The sequence below is a fragment of the Anticarsia gemmatalis genome, chromosome 30, assembly GCF_050436995.1.
Source record: "Anticarsia gemmatalis isolate Benzon Research Colony breed Stoneville strain chromosome 30, ilAntGemm2 primary, whole genome shotgun sequence".
NCBI classification, from domain to species: Eukaryota; Metazoa; Arthropoda; class Insecta; order Lepidoptera; family Erebidae; genus Anticarsia; species Anticarsia gemmatalis.
The window spans coordinates 392,552-412,789 of NC_134774.1; the positions used below are offsets into that span (position 1 = coordinate 392,552).

At 39.9% G+C, this 20,238-nt stretch overlaps 1 protein-coding gene across 1 annotated transcript in view; it reads right to left on the reverse strand.

The window, feature by feature from the left end:
* Positions 1-2,080: 2,080 nt before the first annotated feature.
* Positions 2,081-20,238, reverse strand: part of Nup98-96 (nuclear pore complex protein Nup98-96) — a 46,634-nt gene continuing 28,476 nt past the window's right edge. Inside the window, exons 28-45 of the mRNA XM_076133949.1 lie at positions 19,858-19,956; positions 18,990-19,133; positions 18,308-18,526; positions 17,776-17,891; positions 17,235-17,405; positions 16,248-16,329; positions 15,549-15,677; positions 14,846-14,968; positions 14,073-14,250; positions 13,212-13,389; positions 11,829-11,950; positions 10,858-10,986; positions 10,248-10,398; positions 9,183-9,285; positions 8,304-8,425; positions 7,322-7,431; positions 6,010-6,157; positions 2,081-5,232 (exon numbers count right to left, since the gene is read on the reverse strand). Of these exons, the coding sequence (XP_075990064.1) occupies positions 5,179-5,232; positions 6,010-6,157; positions 7,322-7,431; positions 8,304-8,425; positions 9,183-9,285; positions 10,248-10,398; positions 10,858-10,986; positions 11,829-11,950; positions 13,212-13,389; positions 14,073-14,250; positions 14,846-14,968; positions 15,549-15,677; positions 16,248-16,329; positions 17,235-17,405; positions 17,776-17,891; positions 18,308-18,526; positions 18,990-19,133; positions 19,858-19,956 (2,378 nt within the window). The 3' untranslated portion in view covers positions 2,081-5,178. The remainder of the gene's footprint in view (positions 5,233-6,009; positions 6,158-7,321; positions 7,432-8,303; positions 8,426-9,182; positions 9,286-10,247; positions 10,399-10,857; positions 10,987-11,828; positions 11,951-13,211; positions 13,390-14,072; positions 14,251-14,845; positions 14,969-15,548; positions 15,678-16,247; positions 16,330-17,234; positions 17,406-17,775; positions 17,892-18,307; positions 18,527-18,989; positions 19,134-19,857; positions 19,957-20,238) is intronic.

Below are 20,238 nucleotides of genomic sequence, written 5' to 3' on the forward strand. Positions count from 1 at the left end.
AATTTTGATTTGAGGTCCTTTTGTTTTAATCAACGATTTCATAAAGAATAACTGAATTGACTGGAAGTCAACTAACTAGCTTATTGAAATTTGAATTGAATTATTGATGAATAAATATTAAGAAATACATGAATTATTAATGAATATAAGAATTATTAATTAATATATGAATAATTAATGAATATATGAATAATTAATGAATATATTAATAATTAAGGAATATATGAATTATTAATGAATATATGAATAATTAATGAATATATGAATAATTGATGAATATGTATATGAATAAATTATTAAAAATATATGAATTGTTAATTATATCAATTATTAATGAATATATGAATAATTAATGAATGGCCCTTGAGTCCACCACGCTGGACAATTGCGAGTTGGAGACTTTACGTGCCGTCTAGAAATGTATTAAAAAATTAGGCATTCAAGGTTTCATCACGATGTTTTCTTCCAGAGTTAGAGCACGTGATAATTATTAAGTGATGAGTGGTTGATGTGCCCATAAACTGCATTTCGCTATTGATTAAATAATGAAATCTGAATACTTTAAATACATACATAAAATCACGTCTTCTTCCCAGAGTAGGGAGAGACCAGAGCACGCCACTTGGTACGATCCTTACAAAGTTCCCTTGCTTCATTCACATACATACATGTTGTCATACAGGAATGCCGGTTACGTGTAGCACCTGACCTTTTCACAAGATATCAACGATATGATCGGTTTTAAAGCAAATTTTACCAAGTAGAACATTAGGAATACATAAACTAGTAAGAGTTCTCATCGTAGGCGTCGCGCGCTTGATAAAATACCACCTTGGATCGTCTGTTCTCCTGGTACTAGCAAGCTACTACTACAAGGTAAGATGACCGCCATGTTTACATACCAACCAATCAGCGTCTACGCTAAGCGTCACCACTCCAGGAAACTCCACCCCTTCATGAGGATTGAATGAATCAACGCCGCCTACCCTCATTCATTAATAATTTATATTCATTCGTCACTGATTCATATTAATTCATCATTGATTCATATATTCATTCACACTGATTCATATCCATTCATCACCGATTCATATTCATTCATTAATAATTCTACTTCATTCAATCATAATTCATATTCATTCATCACTTCTGTCAACCACTACTCTAAAATCATTTTGTTGCTATCTCAATAGGATAGTTGACTTCCAGTCAAATTAGTTACTCTTTACGAAATCGTTGCTTTAAAACGAAGGACCTCAAATCAAAATTTAAAAACTCCTTTAATGATTAAAAATTGCATTTTATTGGGTTTATAAAAAAGATTTGTTTTTTTTTATTACTTATAGTGTTAAAAGTTTTGTTTTCAAATATTAATAATATTAATATACACCTGATAAAATGTAATTGTTTACAATTAAAAGGAATTAAGATTTTTTTATTTGTAGACCTTTTATTTAGTGTAAAGCAGCGAAATTTCAAAAACACTTTTAATCTAGAAATACGGCGCAATTCGTATTTCCGTTGGTATCAAATGAGTGCCTAATAAAATAAATAATAGTATGTGTGTTAATAATATATAATATAATTAGGTGGTTTCTGTCTCGAGAGGTTCTAACTTTAATAATAAAGTGTTAATTTTGTCATACTGTTATTGCACAGTATTTTACGACAAGGAAGTACGAGTTACTTACCACAAGCAAACGTTTGCTTAAAAAAGGACCCTATATGTTATTGTTCACTGTATGCTGTAGACATAAAAGAAATGAAATAAATGAAAAAAATAATCCATTGTCCCACAGGCAATGGTCTCCTCCCGCAATGAGGGAGGGCTTATGCTGAGTCAACCACGCTGGCTAACTGCGGATTGGGGACTTTGCATACCTACAAGAATTGTTCTAAACAACTCTCAGGTATCCAAGGTTGCATCACGATGTTTTCCTTCACCGTTGGAACAAGCGATCATTATTTCTAATACACACAATATGATCACACATCACTTGGAAAAGTAATTGGTGTGTTGCCTCGGGTTCGAACCGTCGACCACTGATGTGGTTTCAACTTATATAAAAAAACAATAAACTAATTAAAATATATTTTATTACATTCAAGGAGTGAACTTAAACATGTATGTCTTATTAACAATAATTACAATCATTTTGGAACAACGGTACAGCCAGCCGTAGATCTATACTAACAGTCTATGAGACGAGACATTTTGTATGCATTAATTTTTAGTTCATCTCAATGACTTTACAATATTTCTTCGAAACCGTTAACATGTAGTTACAATAATATTTTTCTATTTTTTTTATTAAATTCTGATGATCTACTTAGTGTCAAAGTTTAATAAGTATAGTTACAGTGAGTACGGAAATATTCAGCTGTGTCATACCCAGCTGTAAAAGACGCGATTTATTATAATATTTTGGCATATCGCGTCACGTCTTATTGGTATAAGAGTCACCAAACAAATCTATACTAATATTATAAAGCTGAAGAGTTTGTTTGTTTGTTTGATTGTTTGTTTGAACGCGCTAATCTCAGGAACTACTGGTCCGATTTGAAAAATTCTTTCAGTGTTAGATAGTCCATTTATCGAGAAAGGCTTTAGGCTATATTTCATCACGCTACAACCAATAGGAGCGGAGAAGCAACGAAAAATGTTACAAAAACGGGGACAATTTTGACCCATTCTCTCTTATGTGACGCAAGCGAAGTTGCGCGGGTCAGCTAGTTGAATATAAGTAGTCGTAAGAAGCGAGCAACGTTTTATCACTCACAATCAATTTTGAAACTGTAATATGAGACTGGCGTCCTCGTGAGGAGCTCGTGGCTTAGTTAAGACTGCAAAATGTTTATATCGAACAATTTATTAGAAAATATGTCAAAACATATTAATACTAAATTAAATTTTATTTAGTGATGCAAACAAAACAATTATTTCATTATATTACTAATAGTCTTTTTAAATTCTTATTTATATTATCATCGATTTTTAGCCCTATATCGTATGGTTAGTGGTCAGCCTAGTGTCAAAGTTAGTTAAATAGGGGGGAAAAGCTTTATTTTACGTATATCTGTATGCATGTCTGTCTGTATGTATAATAAATATTGTACTGGTGGCTTATCCTTGCCTTAATTTTTCGAATAAAAAAGTTATTACCAAAACAACAAATAAGTTTACACATAAAAATCTCTCGTGAATCCTTCTATCTATCAAAAAGACCGAATTAAACTCCGTTGTGTAGTTTTAAAGATCTAAGCATACATACAGACATATGGATAAACGCGGGATCCGTTTTTGCTTTATACTGTGTATAGATAAATAGTTTATTCGACACTTAAAGCCAGTTTCACGGCGTATAATTAATTGTGAAACCATAAAAATTATGGGACTATGGATAGCTAAAAACCGATCACAATACAAAGAATTCCATTAAATTATCAACTAAATAAATAACTTTTAAAGTTATTCTAGTTTCGGTTGCACCACCATCACAAACTATTACATTGATTCTTAATTTATTTCATTTAACTAACAAAACAAGGTTTATACAAGTTCTTTTGAACAAACAAGATTATAGTTCGTCTAGTATCTAAAAGCGACCCCCGGTTTCTGAGGTACATTTAGCGCTAGTTTATCTATTCAATAGCGTTTAAACTTATATAAAAAAAACGCTATTGAATAGATAAACTATCGCTAAATGTAACTCAGAAACCGGGTATTAACGATTGGGATAAAATTTAGCAGAGTGATAGATCAAATCCTGGAGAGGTAGTAAGCTACACACATATTCGGTTGGGCAATATTGATCGAACAACAAAACCGACTCGACTCACTTGTTCGGCTTGTGTCGATTGTTCATCTACACATAGTTTTGCCGCCCGGCTAATATGTGCCAGCCTAAGCTACTATTTTCATTTAAAATCGGGCAAAAGTTATAAGAATTAAACCCTTTTAGATCTCATTTGAAATAATATTTATGTATCAAAACTAAATAAATAATTTTAAACATTTTGCTGATCTAAGGGTCTCCTCTCAAATTTAAAAAGAAAGTGTCAGGCTATGAGTCCACCACGCTGACCAAATAATTTGCAAACCTTCAAGAACTGTTCTAAACAACTCTCAGACATGCAAGGTTGCATCACGATGTTTTCCTTCACCGTTATAACAAGTGATCATTATTTCTAATACACACATAAGAGGCATTAGATTATTTCCTCGGGTTTGAACATGCGTGCAAGGCAAATGCTTATTTATTTTTATACTGACGAACTATAAACCTCTCTTTCGGACATTTTATCCAACACTCAATTCTAAGTGAAACTTAAAGTTTTATATATCACTAGCTGACCCGACAAACGTTGCCTTGCCATATGAATTTAAAAAAAAATAGTGTTACTTAGTGGTATAAAAAATAGATGTTGGCCGATTCTCAGACCTTCTTAATGTGCTCACAAAATTTAATGAGAATCGGTCAAGCCGTTTCGGAGGAGTATGGTAACGAAAACTGTGACGCGAGAATTTTATATATTAGATTAGCACACACCTTCATATTTTTTAATTTTTTTATTTAAAATCGACAACTCCCGCACTAAGAACTGCTTTTGTATCGCGGGGACTTTTACAAACGTACAAACAATGGACATAAAGTACAATCAGACCCGAAACAATTATTTGTGGATCGCACAAACAATATTGTCCCGTGTGGGAATCGAACCCACGACCTCCCAACGCGATGGTAGCGGCGTGGTGACCTAAACCACTGAGCCACGACAGTCAAAATAACAATTATAGTAAGAGATTTTTTTTAAGTAATATTTATAAAACTCTTCCGTTACTGACTGACTGATGTACATCGCACAGTCGAAACTACTGAGCGTACAAACTTGACATTTGCTATGAACATTCCTTAGCAAGTGTAGAGGAGGACTAAGAGAGGATTTTTTGGAAATTCCCCTCCAAAGGGGGGACATTTTACGCGGGTAAAGCCACGGGTAGAAACCTAGTATATATTTATAACTTAGAATTGAGTGTAGTTTGAGTTTTAGATTAATTTATTCTCAAATTAATTTGAGACAAGTGATTAAATTCAAATCTAGATAATCTTAAATTACAGATGTTTTAAGATACCTATTTATTTAATGTAGTGTAGATTTTTCGTATTTTCTAGTAGTTTAAGTCGCGATGGTTGGTGGGGTGCTAGCGCGTTCTGCCAGTTGCATACTGATCTGAAAATGGAAAACAATTATTAAAATTTGTCAAAAAGAATAATGGCAGAATCAAATCTAAGTTTTAAATTCCAAACTAGTGGATGATTGAATGCTGGTTTAAAGTGAAAATAATTGGATTTTCTGCGGTGGTATGAGGCGAAAATACAAATTGAATTGTCTGATGTACATAATTTACATTTTAAATCCATGTATGATCTCTAAATTTGAAATGTAAAACTACGATTAGACATAAACTACAATCTGATTCCATCGAATTCGATTCTTTGGGAAGTACGCCCCCTGGTGCATTGGTTAGGCTAACGAATAAAAAATGGATAATAATAAATGGATCCAATAATAAATGTTAAATAAAGCAGCCGCAAGGGGCCTCTACGTGTCGGCTTCCCTCGCACGCCTTTTAAATGTCCGGGACCCTGTAGTCCCGAGATATGGTAAGACTAAAATAATAATAAGTATTTATTTCTCTTTCACAAAGGCATGTGCTTTTGGCAGAGAAATAAATATTTACTACTTTATAGAATGAAGCGCAGTAACAAGCAAAACAATCGGATCTTTGTGAGAGACTGTATAAAAAAAAGTATGTTAGCGATTTTTTAGTCTAGCCGTTTTTAAATTACACTTTAGTGTTTGTGATAACAAATAATCAATATGAACGAATTACTATGCTACAAAGATAATAAGACAAGTTAAAATCTCACTAGATGCTGTGCAATGAATCAATATGAACGAAGAGCTACTATTATATAAAGATTATAAGGCAGGAAGTAGTCTCACCTGGTGCTGCGCGTGCGGCGTGGTGTCGGGCGGCAGGCGCAGGGCCCGCAGCAGCGCGGCCGTGCTGGCGGGCGGCTCGCGCGCCGACAGCGACACCTGCACCAGCCGCGCGCCCAGCTCCACGCGCGCCGCCGTGCCGCGGAGAGACCTGGACAATATACCACATTAAACCACCTTATATTTAGCCCATTACTGTTCCGATCGTGTTAGGCGCTTTTAGCCAGTTGCGCTCACCGGTCGGTAAACGATCTGTGGGTTAACACGTTCACTGCCCAGTGGATTTTAGTGGCACCTAGTTGTTGCATTACGAAACGTACAAACGCGTCGGGGGCAATGAATGTGTTAAGGAAACCTTAGCGCGGTCATTCAACAGATAGATGATAACCTAGTGGTATTTGAACTGGGCGTCTCCGTACTTCGGAAGGCACGTAAAATGTCGGTCCCGATTGTTGTCAATTAAGATAACAGTCGTTAAACCGCGTCGAAAGCCTTCAGGCGACTTGAACCACTTTGACACTAGGTTGACCACTAACTGGGCAAAGGCCGCCTCTTGGAATGAAGGAGAAGTTAAGATAAATTTCCTTGGATACACCGTATCCACCAGCTGCGAGTTGAAAATTCTGTATACTCTCAAAAACAACTCTCAGGCATGCAAAGTTGCAACACGATGTTTTCCTTCACCGTTAGAACAAGTAATCATTATTTTTCATACACATATAACTTGGAAAACTAAGCCGAACCGAATATGTGTGTAACAAAACTGACGGGGAAAGTTTGCCTTTTACGTGGATTGGAGAATTTGCACACCTTTAAGATCCGTTTTAAAGAGCTCTCAGACATGCAAGGTTTCAGTATATTCTATTTTCATCGTCCCTATCAATACCAGTATAGCCTTTCTTCCAACTATGCTGGAGTCGGCTTCCAGTCTCACCGGATGCAACTGAATACCAGAATTTAACATGGAGCGACTGTCTATTGAAACTCCACAACACAGTTACCTAGACTAACACACTTACACAATATCCTTCGGTAAGAATGGTTGTCAGGCTTTCAAGCTGCTGACTACTGTTAACGCCTGTCAAAGATCTTCGAAAATGACAGTCAGGACCCACAATTTAACGTGCCTTCCGAAACACGGAGGAACTCGATATGTGTTAGATGGTCACCCATCCACAGAACAACCTCGGCAAGCGTGGCTTAACCTCAGAGATCGATCCGCGCGGCTGTCGTTAACTAAGCCACAAGCTCCTAACTATCTTGCATTCAAATAAAATTATGGTTATATCTATATATCTTTATTTTGATTACTTACTTGGGATGTAAGCCGCTGAGTGCTCGGCTCGCAGCGGCAATCTTCGGTCGCATCGCTTCTAACCTCGTCTGAACACTTGTTCTATCCGGGTCTGATACTATACCACGGAGCTGAAACAAATTATATTTTAATTTAATCATTTCATTTGTAAAAGAAAACTCCCGCAGTAAGAATTACTCCTGTGTCGTGGGGACTCTTACAAATATACAAACAACGGACACAAAGTACAACCAGACACGAAACAAGTTTAGGAATCGGACCCACGTACTCCCAACGCAATGGCAACGGCATGGCGACCTAAACCATTGCGCCACGGAAGCACATCATAATCAATAAATATTATTTACCTATGTTTGCGTCCAGAGGGCTTAAGTCTCAAGGCCTATCCTCTCCTTTGTTTTGGGAGGCGACCTTTACCCAGGAGGGGGGCGGTAAAGGTTTAGAAAAAAAAAATGGCGACCAAATAAAAACAAAATCCAGGACCAATTAATATGTATCAGTCTAGCCTTTCTTCCAACTATATTGGAGTCGGCTTCCAGTCTCACCGGATGCAGCTGAGTACCAGTGTTTTACATGGAGCGACTGCCTAAGAGACCTTCACAACACAGTTACCTGGATTATAACACACGATACTCAGTAAGACTTATTAAAAGATTTTCAAACTTCTGACTACTGTAAACGACTGTCAAAGATCTATTAAAATAACAGTCGGGATTAACAATGGTGAAGGTCGCCACGCCGATACCATTGTGTTGAGAGGTCGTGGGTTCTATTCTATCTATATATATACAGATCTACAAAGAGTTGTTTCGGGTCTGGTTGTATTTTGCGTCTGTTGTATGTATATTGGTAAAAGTCTCCCCGACACAAGAGCTATTTAGTGCGGGATTTGTCTTTAAAGAAAACAATTTAACGTGCCTTCCGAATCACGTATGTTCGTAAAGACCCTTATATAGTAATAGTCAGTTTGTATGATATTTACCTCATCATAAACATGGATGAATTGATGCAGCGCCTGTCCGCCGCTCTCCCATCCGCTGACCTCGTGCCGCGCCGCTGCTTCACTCATTCGTTCCAGTAGAGGTGCTATACTGGGTAGGTCTTCTGTATAACAATATACAAACGAAAAACATTAAAAGAGCAGTAATTTTTTTATTATTTATCTTGCTAGCTGACCCGCGCAACTTCGCTTGCGTCACATAAGAGAAAATGGGTCAAAATTTTCCTCGTTTTGGTAACATTTTTTACTGGTACTCTGCTCTTGTTGGTCATAGCATGATGATATATAGCCTATAGCCTTCCACGATAAATGGGCTATCTAACACTGGAATATTTTTTCAAATCAGACCGTAGTTCCTGAGATTAGCGCGTTCAAACAAACAAACACACAAAAACTCTTCAGCTTTATAATATTAGTATAGTATAGATGATTTGATTTTGATTTTTATTTTTATTGGTTACTAGCTGACCCGCGCAACTTCGCTTGCGTCCAATAAGAGAGAAGGGTGTCAAAATTTTTCCCCGTTTTTGTAACATTAATTACTGGTACTCTGCTCCTTTTGGTCGTAGCGTGATGATATGGTGCCTATGTCCTTTCTCGGGTATCAAAATATCTCCATACCAAATTTCATGCAACTTGGTTCAGTAGTGTAAGCGTGATTGAGTAGCAGACAGACAGACAGACACACAGACAGGCAGAGTTACTTTCGCATTTATAATATTAAGTATGGATATTAGTATGGATTACAGCCACAACATTTATATAAAAGATGGTCACCTCGCCGCGATAACCGTAGGTGGCGAAGTAACAACGTTAACCACTGCTTTAAACGTGCACTTATAGTAGTAAAAGTTACTATACCAGATAGAACGGCTTCAGGCAGTAATTCTTCTAGCAGTACTTTGTGCGCCGCGTTCCATTGTCCAGCTCCCACTAGGTGTTCCGCTTCTAACGCCGGTTGATGCTGCAACAAACATATTTATTACTTATCTATTTATATATACAGGGTGTCCCAAAACTTAACGATAATCCGAGCCCGGATGAAAGACCAAGTCATACCAGTTCTGGGAAAATAAAAATAAAAATTCCATATCACTTAGTTCAGCAATAATAGACATTTTTCAAAGTTGAATTTCCACACCCTTCGTCGCATTTTCAAGTCCTGTGATCACCAATGTCACAATACCGCTGTGTTTTTTTTTATTTCGTGAGTTAGTTTTGGGACAGCCTGTATATAAAACTCAAAGGTGATCGACATAGTGATCTATCAACGCACAGCACAAACCACTGGACGGATCGTGCTGAAATTTAGCATGCAGGTAGATGTTATGACGTAGACATTCGCTTTCAAAGGAATTTGATAAATTCCACCCCTAGAGGGATAAAATAGGGGATGAAAGTTTGTCAATTTTAAACCGATCGGGCTGAAACTTTGCATGCATAAAGCTATTACGACGTAAGCATCTCCTAAGAAAAGCTTTTGATAAATTTCACCCCTGAAGCTAGTATATATATTATGTCGGGGAAAAAGTCTTTTCGCATTATAGTATGTATGAACTTGTAATAAAATCTTTTTTCAACACAAAAAAGCTCGATATTTGGGTACCTCACGAGCTCACTGAAAGAAACCTAATAATCCGTGTACTCATTTGTGATTGTTGAAGCCAAAGAGATTTTATTACAAGTTCATACATACTATAATGTAAAAAGACTTTTTCCCCGACGTAATATATGCCTCATACGAGCACTAATCCCGTTTTAATAGCAATAAATAAATGAATGTTTCACCTCATATTTAGCGCGATGTGCCTGCGCCAGGAGCAGCCAGGGCGCGGGTATGTTGAGTCGCTGTATCAGTTGTATACGGGCCACTTGCTCCGGGGTCACGGAGACACGGAGTCACATATAGATGAATAAGTATGTTACCTCATATTTAGCGCGATGTGCCTGCGCCAGGAGCAGCCAGGGCGCGGGTATGTTGAGTCGCTGTATCAGTTGTACGCGAGCCACTTGTTCCGGGGTCACGGCGCGAGACGGAGCGTGGCGGGATAACACGCCGCGGATTAGGTGACCGCGACTGTAGAATAACCACCAGATAAGTCTCGGATAACATATATATCCTACTGATATTATAAAAACGAAAGTTTGTGAGTATGTATGCACGTTTGTTACTCTTCCAGGAATAAATTACAGAACCGTAGTTAATAATCTAGATTAACACTTTTTTTTCTCCTTCCAAACGCTAGCAAAATAACAGCTGAATCGATTTCAATGAAATTTCGATTCTGTGTATGGCAGTATGTAGATATAAAGTTATATATGAAGATCTTTGACAATCTTTAACAATAGTCAGAAGCTTGAAAATCTGACAACCAGTCTTGCTGAGTATCGTGTTATAACCCAGGTAACTGTGTTGTGTAGGTCAGATAGACAGTCGCTACATGTAAAATACTGGTATTCAGCTGCATCAGGTGAGACTGGAAGCCGACTCCAACATAGGAAGAAAGGCTAGACTGATATATGTATGTATACTCACGCTATATCGTTCGGGTGGTAAGCCAGAGCGAGCACGGCGCGGTGCCAGGCGCCGGCCGCTTCGAGCTGGTCCGCAAGACCCGTGATACTCTCTATAGACGGAGTACCGAACCATGCGCCTAGGAGGAACCTGGGACAAATATACATTCATTATTTCCTAGATATAGTATACTAGCTGACCCGCGCAACTTCGCTTGCGTCACATAAGAGAATCATAATTTTCCCCGTTTTCATAACATTTTTCACTGGTACTCTGCTCCTATTGGCCGTAGCGTGATGATATATAGCCTATAGCCTTCCTCGATAAATGGGCTATCTAATACTGAAATAATTTTTCAAATCGAACCAGTAGTTCCCGAGATTAGCGCGTTCAAACAAACAAACTCTTCAGCTTTATAATATTAGTATAGATATCAGGTCGTGGAGAAAGTATTTTCGCATTATAGTATGTATGAACTTGTAATAAAATCTTTTCTCTACACAAAAAAGCTCGATATTTGGGTACCTCACGAGCTCACTGAAAGAAACCTAATGAACCGTGTACTCATTTGTGATTGTTGAAGCCAAAGAGATTTTATTACAAGTTCATACATACTATAATGCGAAAAGACTTTTCCCCCGACCTAATAGACTGCCTACGTGGCGCCGTGGTTATGGTTGCCCTGCCGCTACCATTGGCGTCGGGACGTCGTGGGTTCCATTCGAAATAAATAATAAATATCATTGGACAACTCACACACGGTCATCTGATTCCAAACTAAGCAGAGCTTGTACTATAGTAACCAGATAACTGATAAACATACTTATATACTTATAAATACATACATTTACAACCAGGCTCAGAACAGATACTCGTGCTCATCACACAAAGACTTGTCCCAGTGTGATTGGAACCCACCACACGCGGACGTGACCACTTTAACCACTGCGTCAAATGTGCAGTGGCGGTGCAGAAGCTAGTTATATACTTACGACAAGCTATAGTCCATAGGGTCGGGAGTATAAGCCGCGGGTCTCAACTTGGGCCGGTCGTTGTAAGCGCGAGCTCGGATCAGCTCGTAGCGCAGGTCCAACACGCGCCGTTTTGTGCCGTTCTGGAAATATTAATACATATGTTAGTATTATGTTTATAGTTGCTGGCTGGGATTTATGGAACTGGCCGCCCGTGGCCGGATATCGGCTAGGACGATATACATGAAAATAATTGAGATAGAGTAAAATCACTGCTTGAAAAGTTAGTAATTTCATCACAATTTGACTATGATTACAAAGCAGCAATAATTTACGAAACCTTCGTATTTTCTCTCATTGCTTGCTCTACCTTACTATCCATCCATCCAATCGTCGCCATTAGTCCAATCATCCGTCTATCAAACCATCCATCAAACTATCCAACCATCCAACCAACCAACCATCCATCTATCCATCCGTCCAACTACCCAACCATCCATCCAACTATCCAACCATCCATCCAACTATATTCGACTAGTATGTATACAGCACATACCTGTTCAATGCTAACATCATACTCGTTGATGTAGGGTGGCAGCGGCAGTCTTATGTCCATCTCGCTGTTCTCCACCACGGACAGGTCGATCTCGTTCTCGTCGTTGTCCTCCATCGTGAAGAAACCCTCGTATTTTCTCATCACTTGCACTACTGACCATTCACCCATCCAACTGTCCAACCATCCATCCAACTATCCAACTATCCAAACATCCAACCATCCAACCAACCAACCAACCAACCAAGCAACCATCCATCCAACCATCCAACCAACCATCCAACCAACCATCCATCCATCCAACCATCCAACCAACCATCCATCCGTCCGTCCAACCATCCGTCCAACCATCCATCCATCCATCCGTCCAACCATCCATCCATCCGTCCCACCAACCATCCAACCATATCCGACTAACCGACCGACTAGTATGTATACAGCACATACCTGTTCAATGCTAACATCATACTCGTTGATGTAGGGCGGCAGCGGCAGTCTTATGTCCATCTCGCTGTTCTCCACCACGGACAGGTCGATTTCGTTCTCGTCGTTGTCCTCCATCGTGAAGAAACCCTCGTATTTTCTCATCACTTGCACTACTGACCATTCACCCATCCAACTGTCCAACCATCCATCCAACCAACCAACCATCCATCCAACCATCCATCCAACCATCCAACCAACCATCCATCCAACCATCCAACCACCCATCCATCCGTCCGTCCAACCATCCATCCATCCATCCGTCCAACCATCCATCCATCCATCCGTCCAACCATCCATCCATCCGTCCAACCAACCATCCAACCATATCCGACTAACCGACCGACTAGTATGTATACAGCACATACCTGTTCAATGCTAACATCATACTCGTTGATGTAGGGCGGCAGCGGCAGTCTCATGTCCATCTCGCTGTTCTCCACCACGGACAGGTCGATCTCGTTCTCGTCGTTGTCCTCCATCGTGAAGAAACCCTCGTATTTTCTCATCACTTGCTCTAATGACGGTATGTGCGGGCAGAGGTATCTGAAAGAATTATAATAATTAATAATATATTGCCGAACCGAAAATAAATAATTATTATTTGCTCTATCGTTGAAGGAAAACATGGTGATGTAACCTAGCAAGTCTGAGAGTTGTTTAGAACAGTTCTTGAAGGTATGCAAAGTCAGCGTGGTGGACTCAAGGCTTAACCCCTCCCTCATTACGGGAGAAGACCTCTGCCCAGCAAGGACGATAAAATGTAATTATATAAAACTCAAAGGTGACAGACTGACATAGTGATCTATCAACGCACAGCACAAACCACTGGACGGATCGGCCTGAAATTTGGCATGCAGATAGATGTTATAACGTAGGCATCCGCTATAAGGATTTTGATCAATTCTACACCCAAGGGAATAAAAGATTGTATGAAAATTCTGTCCTAAGTCACAAACCATAAAAGCTAGTATTATAAACACTCTTATGTGGAGGAACGAGGTGATCATGTTCCTCCAACACAAAGGGAGAATCCTCCGACCAGGCGAGGTGATCATGCCTGGTGGGCCTAGACTGCCCGACTGTTGTAGTCGGGAACTTGTATATATAGTCAGTTGCAGTGCAAACTTCGATAGCGCGATTCAGGACTTGTGACGTCAGTCACACTGCGCGTGGTTGTGCGCTGGTCCCAGTAGATGTCGCTGTATGTAGCGAGCCGTTACTCTTACCTGGCCGTAGCATGCAGCGCTCTCAGCCAGTCTACATCAGTGAGTTTGTCTCGTGGCGTGCTCTGTCCTGCGACGAGCTGCAGCGTGGCCCAGCGGTGGGACGACATCAGGCCGTCCGCGCCGCACTCCCGCCACTGGGACAGCTGGCGCGAGATCAACGACCGGAATATTGGGTCACCTGACAAATAAATAACAATATCTATATATGTATATAAAAATGAAACCCGTTTTCCTTGGTCACGGCATCACGCGTGAATGGCTGGACCGATTTTACTAATTCTTTTTGTGTTGTATTTGTTATTAATAGGAGAAGCTTCTTACGGAAAAAAAAATTGAGAAAATGCATATTTTAGGCGGTACGAAGTAATATAAAAAAAATCTATGTGACAATATTAGTTACCGTACTTCTCTGAAATGGCTTGACCGATTCTGACATTTTGTGAGCATATTGAGTAGGACTGAGAATCGGCCAACATCTATTTTTTATACCCCTAAGTGACACTATTTTTTTTTATTTATATATATCATGTGTATTACAAATAATGATCACTTGTTTCAAAGGTGAAGGAAAACATCGTGATGTAACATTGCATGTCTGAGAGTTGTTTAGAACAGTTCTTGAAGGTATGCAAAGTCCCCACACTCGGCCAGCGTGGTGGAATCAAGGCCTAACCCCTCCCTCATTCCGGGAGGAGAGCCATGCCGAACTCACATCACGAAAAATATAATTGCGATCTCCATAAGAAATAAATATTATATTATGCAACACTAACCGGCAGCTTGAGCTATTAAAGCAGCCATATTAAGATCTCCATGTTCCTTGGCCAATTTACACGCTTCCAATATCCTTCCACCGAGAAGTAGCGTCCATATTTGTGCACTGTGACCGTCAGCCTCTGTGAAAAAACGATATATTTTAATAATAGGTACTTAACCCTTTGACCGCCACGGTCGGCTATACTCGACAAATCGGAAAGTGCTCACGAGTCACGACGCTTTCGTCGACAAATGTCCACGATTATATTATTATATTATAGCGTCGTAAGCACTTTCTGATTTTTCAAAGGGTTAATATTAAACAATACTTGGTTTGCAAATTTTTATATTCTAATATCGTACGGTTAGTGGTCAACCTAGTGTCAAAGTTGTTCAAGGCCTTTGACGTGGCTTAACGACTGTTATCTTAATTGACAACAACCGGGACCGACTTTTTACGTGCCTTCCGAAGCACGGAGACGCCCATTTCAAATACCACTATGCGGTCACCCATCTATGGAATGACCGCGCGAAGGTTTGATGCACTGCAAAATTGTGGTACTATAATATAATACGTGGTAATAGACAAGACCCTCAGTTCAAATACCACTAAGCGGTCACCCACCTATAAGACGTCCGTGCTAAGTTTTGCTTAACCCACTCATTTACCGGTAAACACAACAAATTCACGCCTCAATTACAAGTTTAAGTTATTCTTACCGTCTTGTTGTTCGCCGGGCTGTGGTTTAGAGAGCTCCTGGTCTGTGCTTGTTGATACTGAACTCTTCAACCATTCTAGAAGCTTCTTGTGCCGGTTCACCTTCGAGAGAGGATCGGTGCCAGCCACACCTAAGAGAAGAAATAATTATTTGAAATATACTTCGACTTTAGATAGACAACAGGACGCATTTCAAAAGGACTGGTCAGATCTTGCCGCCGCTAGGGGGATTTGGAAGGGAAGGGGGGAGGCCTTTGCCCAGCAGTGGGACATTCAAACGGGCTAAGGAATAAAAAGAACATTGACTTTATTGAGAAAAATTCATACTAGCTGCTCTCGCAAACTTCGTATTGCCTAACAGCCGATGTTTAATAAATAAATCATATATATTTTTATTTTCTTTTCAAAATTTTGGCTGGACCGATTTCGCTTATCCTTTTTTTATAATGTTCCTTGAAGTACGGGAATGGTTCTTACGGATTGAAAAAATAACCTTGCATGTCTGAGAGTTCTTTAGAACAGCTCTGAAGGTACGTAAAGTCACTGCACTTGATCAGCGTGGTGGACTCAAGGCCTAACCCCTCCCTCATTACGGGAGGAGACCATTGCCCAGCAGTGGGACATTAATGGTTTTTTTTTTGTTTGGCGGTACGACGTTCGCCGAGTCAGCTAGTTTTAATTATAAGAAAATATTCACTCACCATCATTTTCCAAGTCCAGTCCCCACAGCGCATCACAGAGGCTCCATATCTCGTGACAATACGCCGCAGTCACGCCAAACCGCTGCATAGAACATTTTATTATTAAACATTTAAAATCAATAATCTAATTGTCATTTCTAAGGTTCGCGGAGACTTTTACAAACATACAAACAACGGACACAAAGTACAACCAGACCCGAAACAGCTATTTGTGGATCGCACAAATAATTCTTCCGTGTGGGAATCGAACCCCGACCTCTGAACGCAACGGTAGAGGCATGGCGACCTGAACCACTGCGCTATGAAGGCAGTCAATCTATACTAATACTGTAAAATTGTAGAGTTTGTTTGGTTAAACGCGCTAATCTCAGGAACTACTGATGGGAATAGAAATAATATTGTAATTTTGGATAGCTGTTTATTGCCAGCTTTAGGCTATATAACATCACGCTACGACCATTAGGAGCGGAGTAGCAAGGGAAAATGATGCAAAAACGGTGAAAATCATGACCCATTCTCTCTTATGCGACGCAAGCGAAATTGCGCGGGTCAGCTAGTTAAATATTATGTCGGGGAAAAAGTCTTTTCGCATTATAGTATGTATGAACTTGTAATAATATCTCTTTGGCTTCAACAATCACAAATGAGTACACGGTTCATTAGGTTTCTTTCAGTGAGCTCGTGAGGTATCCAAACATCGAGCTTTTTTGTGTAGAGAAAAGATTTTATTACAAGTTCATACATACTATAATGCGAAAAGACTTTTTCCCCGACCTAATCCATACTAATATTATAAATGCGAAAGTAACTCTGTCTGTTACTCAATCATACCTAAACTACTGAACCAATTTGCATGAAATTTGGTATGGAGATATTTTGATACCCGAGAAAGGGCATAGGCTACTTTTTACCCCGGGAAAATGACGCATTCCCATGGGAAAATTCAGGTGGTGGACGAAGTCGCGGGTAAAAGCATGTAATACATACCTTTGAGCTACTGTTCTGTAGGGCACTTCGCGTGTGTTTCAAATACTGGTGTAATATAGACAAGCGTTGTCTCGGCTCTCTGGACACTATTAGTTGCGGACACTTGTCCCCCGACACTTCGCTTAGTGTCGAGTGCTCTAGCAAAGTGTCTAAGTGCAGTCTCAGCATCTCCTGTTGAATTAAACATTTTTTTTTAAAGACAACTCAGGTTCTTAGAATTGGTGTAACTTTAACAGACGTTAAGGTTTCGGCGATTAATGACTCACCCCCGGTTTCTGATTACATCTATACTAATATTATAAAGCTGAAGAGTTTGTTTGTTTGTTGGTTTGAAGGCGCTAATCTCATCACGCTACGACCAATAGGAGTTAACCCCCGGTTTTTGAGGTACACCAAATGGTAGTTTATCTATTTAATAGTGCTTAAATACAAAAAAAAACGCTAATGATAGATAAACTACCGCTAAATGTACCTCAGGAACTGGGCATTTGTTTGCACGTTTGAAATGGCTCAAGCATAGTATTTGTTATGTAGTACTTACTTGCATAAAGTCATCTTTATCGGCTTGTCCTAACGCCATTCGTATGACGACGGGCTCCGACCAGTCGTCTGCAGACCGGCCCTGGACATATCGGCCTAACTCGGACAGTTCCGCCGCTGCGAACAAAATATTTCATACATACATACTGTGCCTTGTGGAGGAGCTCGTGGCTTAGTTAACAACAGCCGTGCGGATCGATCTCCGAGGTTAAGCTACGCTTGCCGAGGTTGATTTGTGGATGGGTGACCATCTTATATATATATCGAGTTCCTCCGTGTTTCGGAAGGCACGTTAAATTGTGGTACCCGGCTGTCATTTTCGAAGATCTTTGACAGTCGTTAACAGTAGTGAAGCTTGAAAGTCTGACAACCAGTCTTAGAGGTATCGTGTTATAACCCAGGTAGCTGTGTTGTGGAGGTCAGATAGACAGTCGCTCCATGTAAAATACTGGTATTCAGCTGCATCCGGTGAGACTGGAAGCCGACTCCAACATAGGAAAAAAGGCTAAGCTGATATAAAGTAAGGTACTCACAGTGCGGTAACTGCGACACGGCATCATACGTAGTGGGGAACACGAGCGTGGCGGCCGACGCGAAGCCGACACGAGCGTGTCTTGCGCGACACACCGACATGTCGGCCACGAGCCGCGCCTGCAGGCGGCCCGCGATCGTCTGAGCGAAGGGCGGCACCTTGCGGTGGTAGCGCAGCACTATCGTGTGCGGACGGACTATTAGCGGCTTCAAAGGGACTTCTGTAACAAAAGATAATCTTTATATATATAATTCTTCTGTAAGTGTGTATGTCACTAAACTTCTCTTAAACGACTGGACTGATTTTGATGATTTTTTTTGTGTGTGTTCAAGGGGATCTGAGAATGGTTTAGATTCACAATTTTGTCCGCTGGACAATGTTTTTTTAACTAATTTTTAATTTATTCGACAGGACAACGTCTGTCGGGTCCGCTAGTCTTATATATAAAAGGCGCCCATAGCCAGTGGCGCTCGCCGTTCAATACCTATACGATCTGTGGGTTAAGCAATCGTTGGCGCGGTCATTCCATAGATGGGTGACCGCATAAGTGGTGTTTGAGCTGGACGTCTCCGTGCTTCGGAGGGCACGTAAAAAGTCGGTCAATTAAGATAACAGTCGTTAAGCCACGTCAAAGGCGCCCTAGACGGTTATCGGCTAGGAAGACATTATTATAAACATGTTACCTTCATGCTCTTGCGGTGGTAGCTGGTCGGTGGCCATGATCTCCTCCTGCACGAGGGAGGGGGCGCGTGACGTCATAGACAGTAGCGGCATGGACACCGGCACCAGCTGATCTCCCGTCGACACTGATGCTGCGTCGTCCATCTCTGTACAAATGTTATTATTAATACTAGCTGACCCGCGCCGCTCTGCTCACGAATTGTCTTTACTATTTTTCTCTCTATAAAAACTGTTCCCGTGTCTAAATACTGAGTCGTCCTTGAGTTTTGCGTTTGGCAACACATTTAGAGATCAATTTTTATATTTTAGTAAATAATTTATAAGATTATTGTTTCACTATTGGGCTAAGCGGGCTTTTGGAGTGCGTTTCAAGTTTAACACAGCCGAAAGATAATTGACCGAATCATGGCATCTTTACTCGACCCGGGAATCGAACCCGAAACCTCAAGATTTTAGTATGCAATTTTATTTATTTATGAGTTTTGACCCTGTAGTGCTAAAATAAGTGAATACAACTACTGTCTAAGTAATAAATATCGTGTAAACTTTGATTAGTTATATAGTGTTTTGTCTTTTTCACTCATATACAGTTTTAAAATGGATTGAAAGAGATAAAGCACTGAATAACGTTCAGAGGGCCTACTAACAAATCATTAATATGACAGTATTGTATATGAAAAAAATTACATTTTGAAAGAGCAAGCCGTGAGTTTCTTGCCGTTTCTTCTCAAAAGCTTTTCCGAAACGGAGGTAGATAAAAAATATCGATTTCTAATACTTATTTAAGTTTATAAAATAAAGCATATTTGACTTTGACTATGACTCGTTAAAAGTAAATTTGGTAAAATTAAAGGTGTTTATAACACTCACCGGTGTCAGCGTAAAGGGATGCCTTCATCAACTGCACATTGTGGCTCTGACGGTGTTCCAGTCTAGCCAGCTCGCTCGTGGGACTCTTCACGCCGTACGCTACAACAATTGAGAACATTTGTTATACATACAACAATCTTTTCTTAAAAAAAAGACAACTTCTGCACCTAGATTTTCTCTTGTGTTATCTATACTTCTATACTAATATTATAAAGCTGAAGAGTTTGTTTGTTTGTTTGTTTGAACGCGCTAATCTCAGAAACTAATGGTCCGATTTGAAAAATTCTTTCAGTGTTAGATAGCTCATTTATCGAGGAAGGTTATAGGCTATGTATCATCACGCTACGCCCAGTAGGAGCAGAGTACCAGTAAAAAATGTTA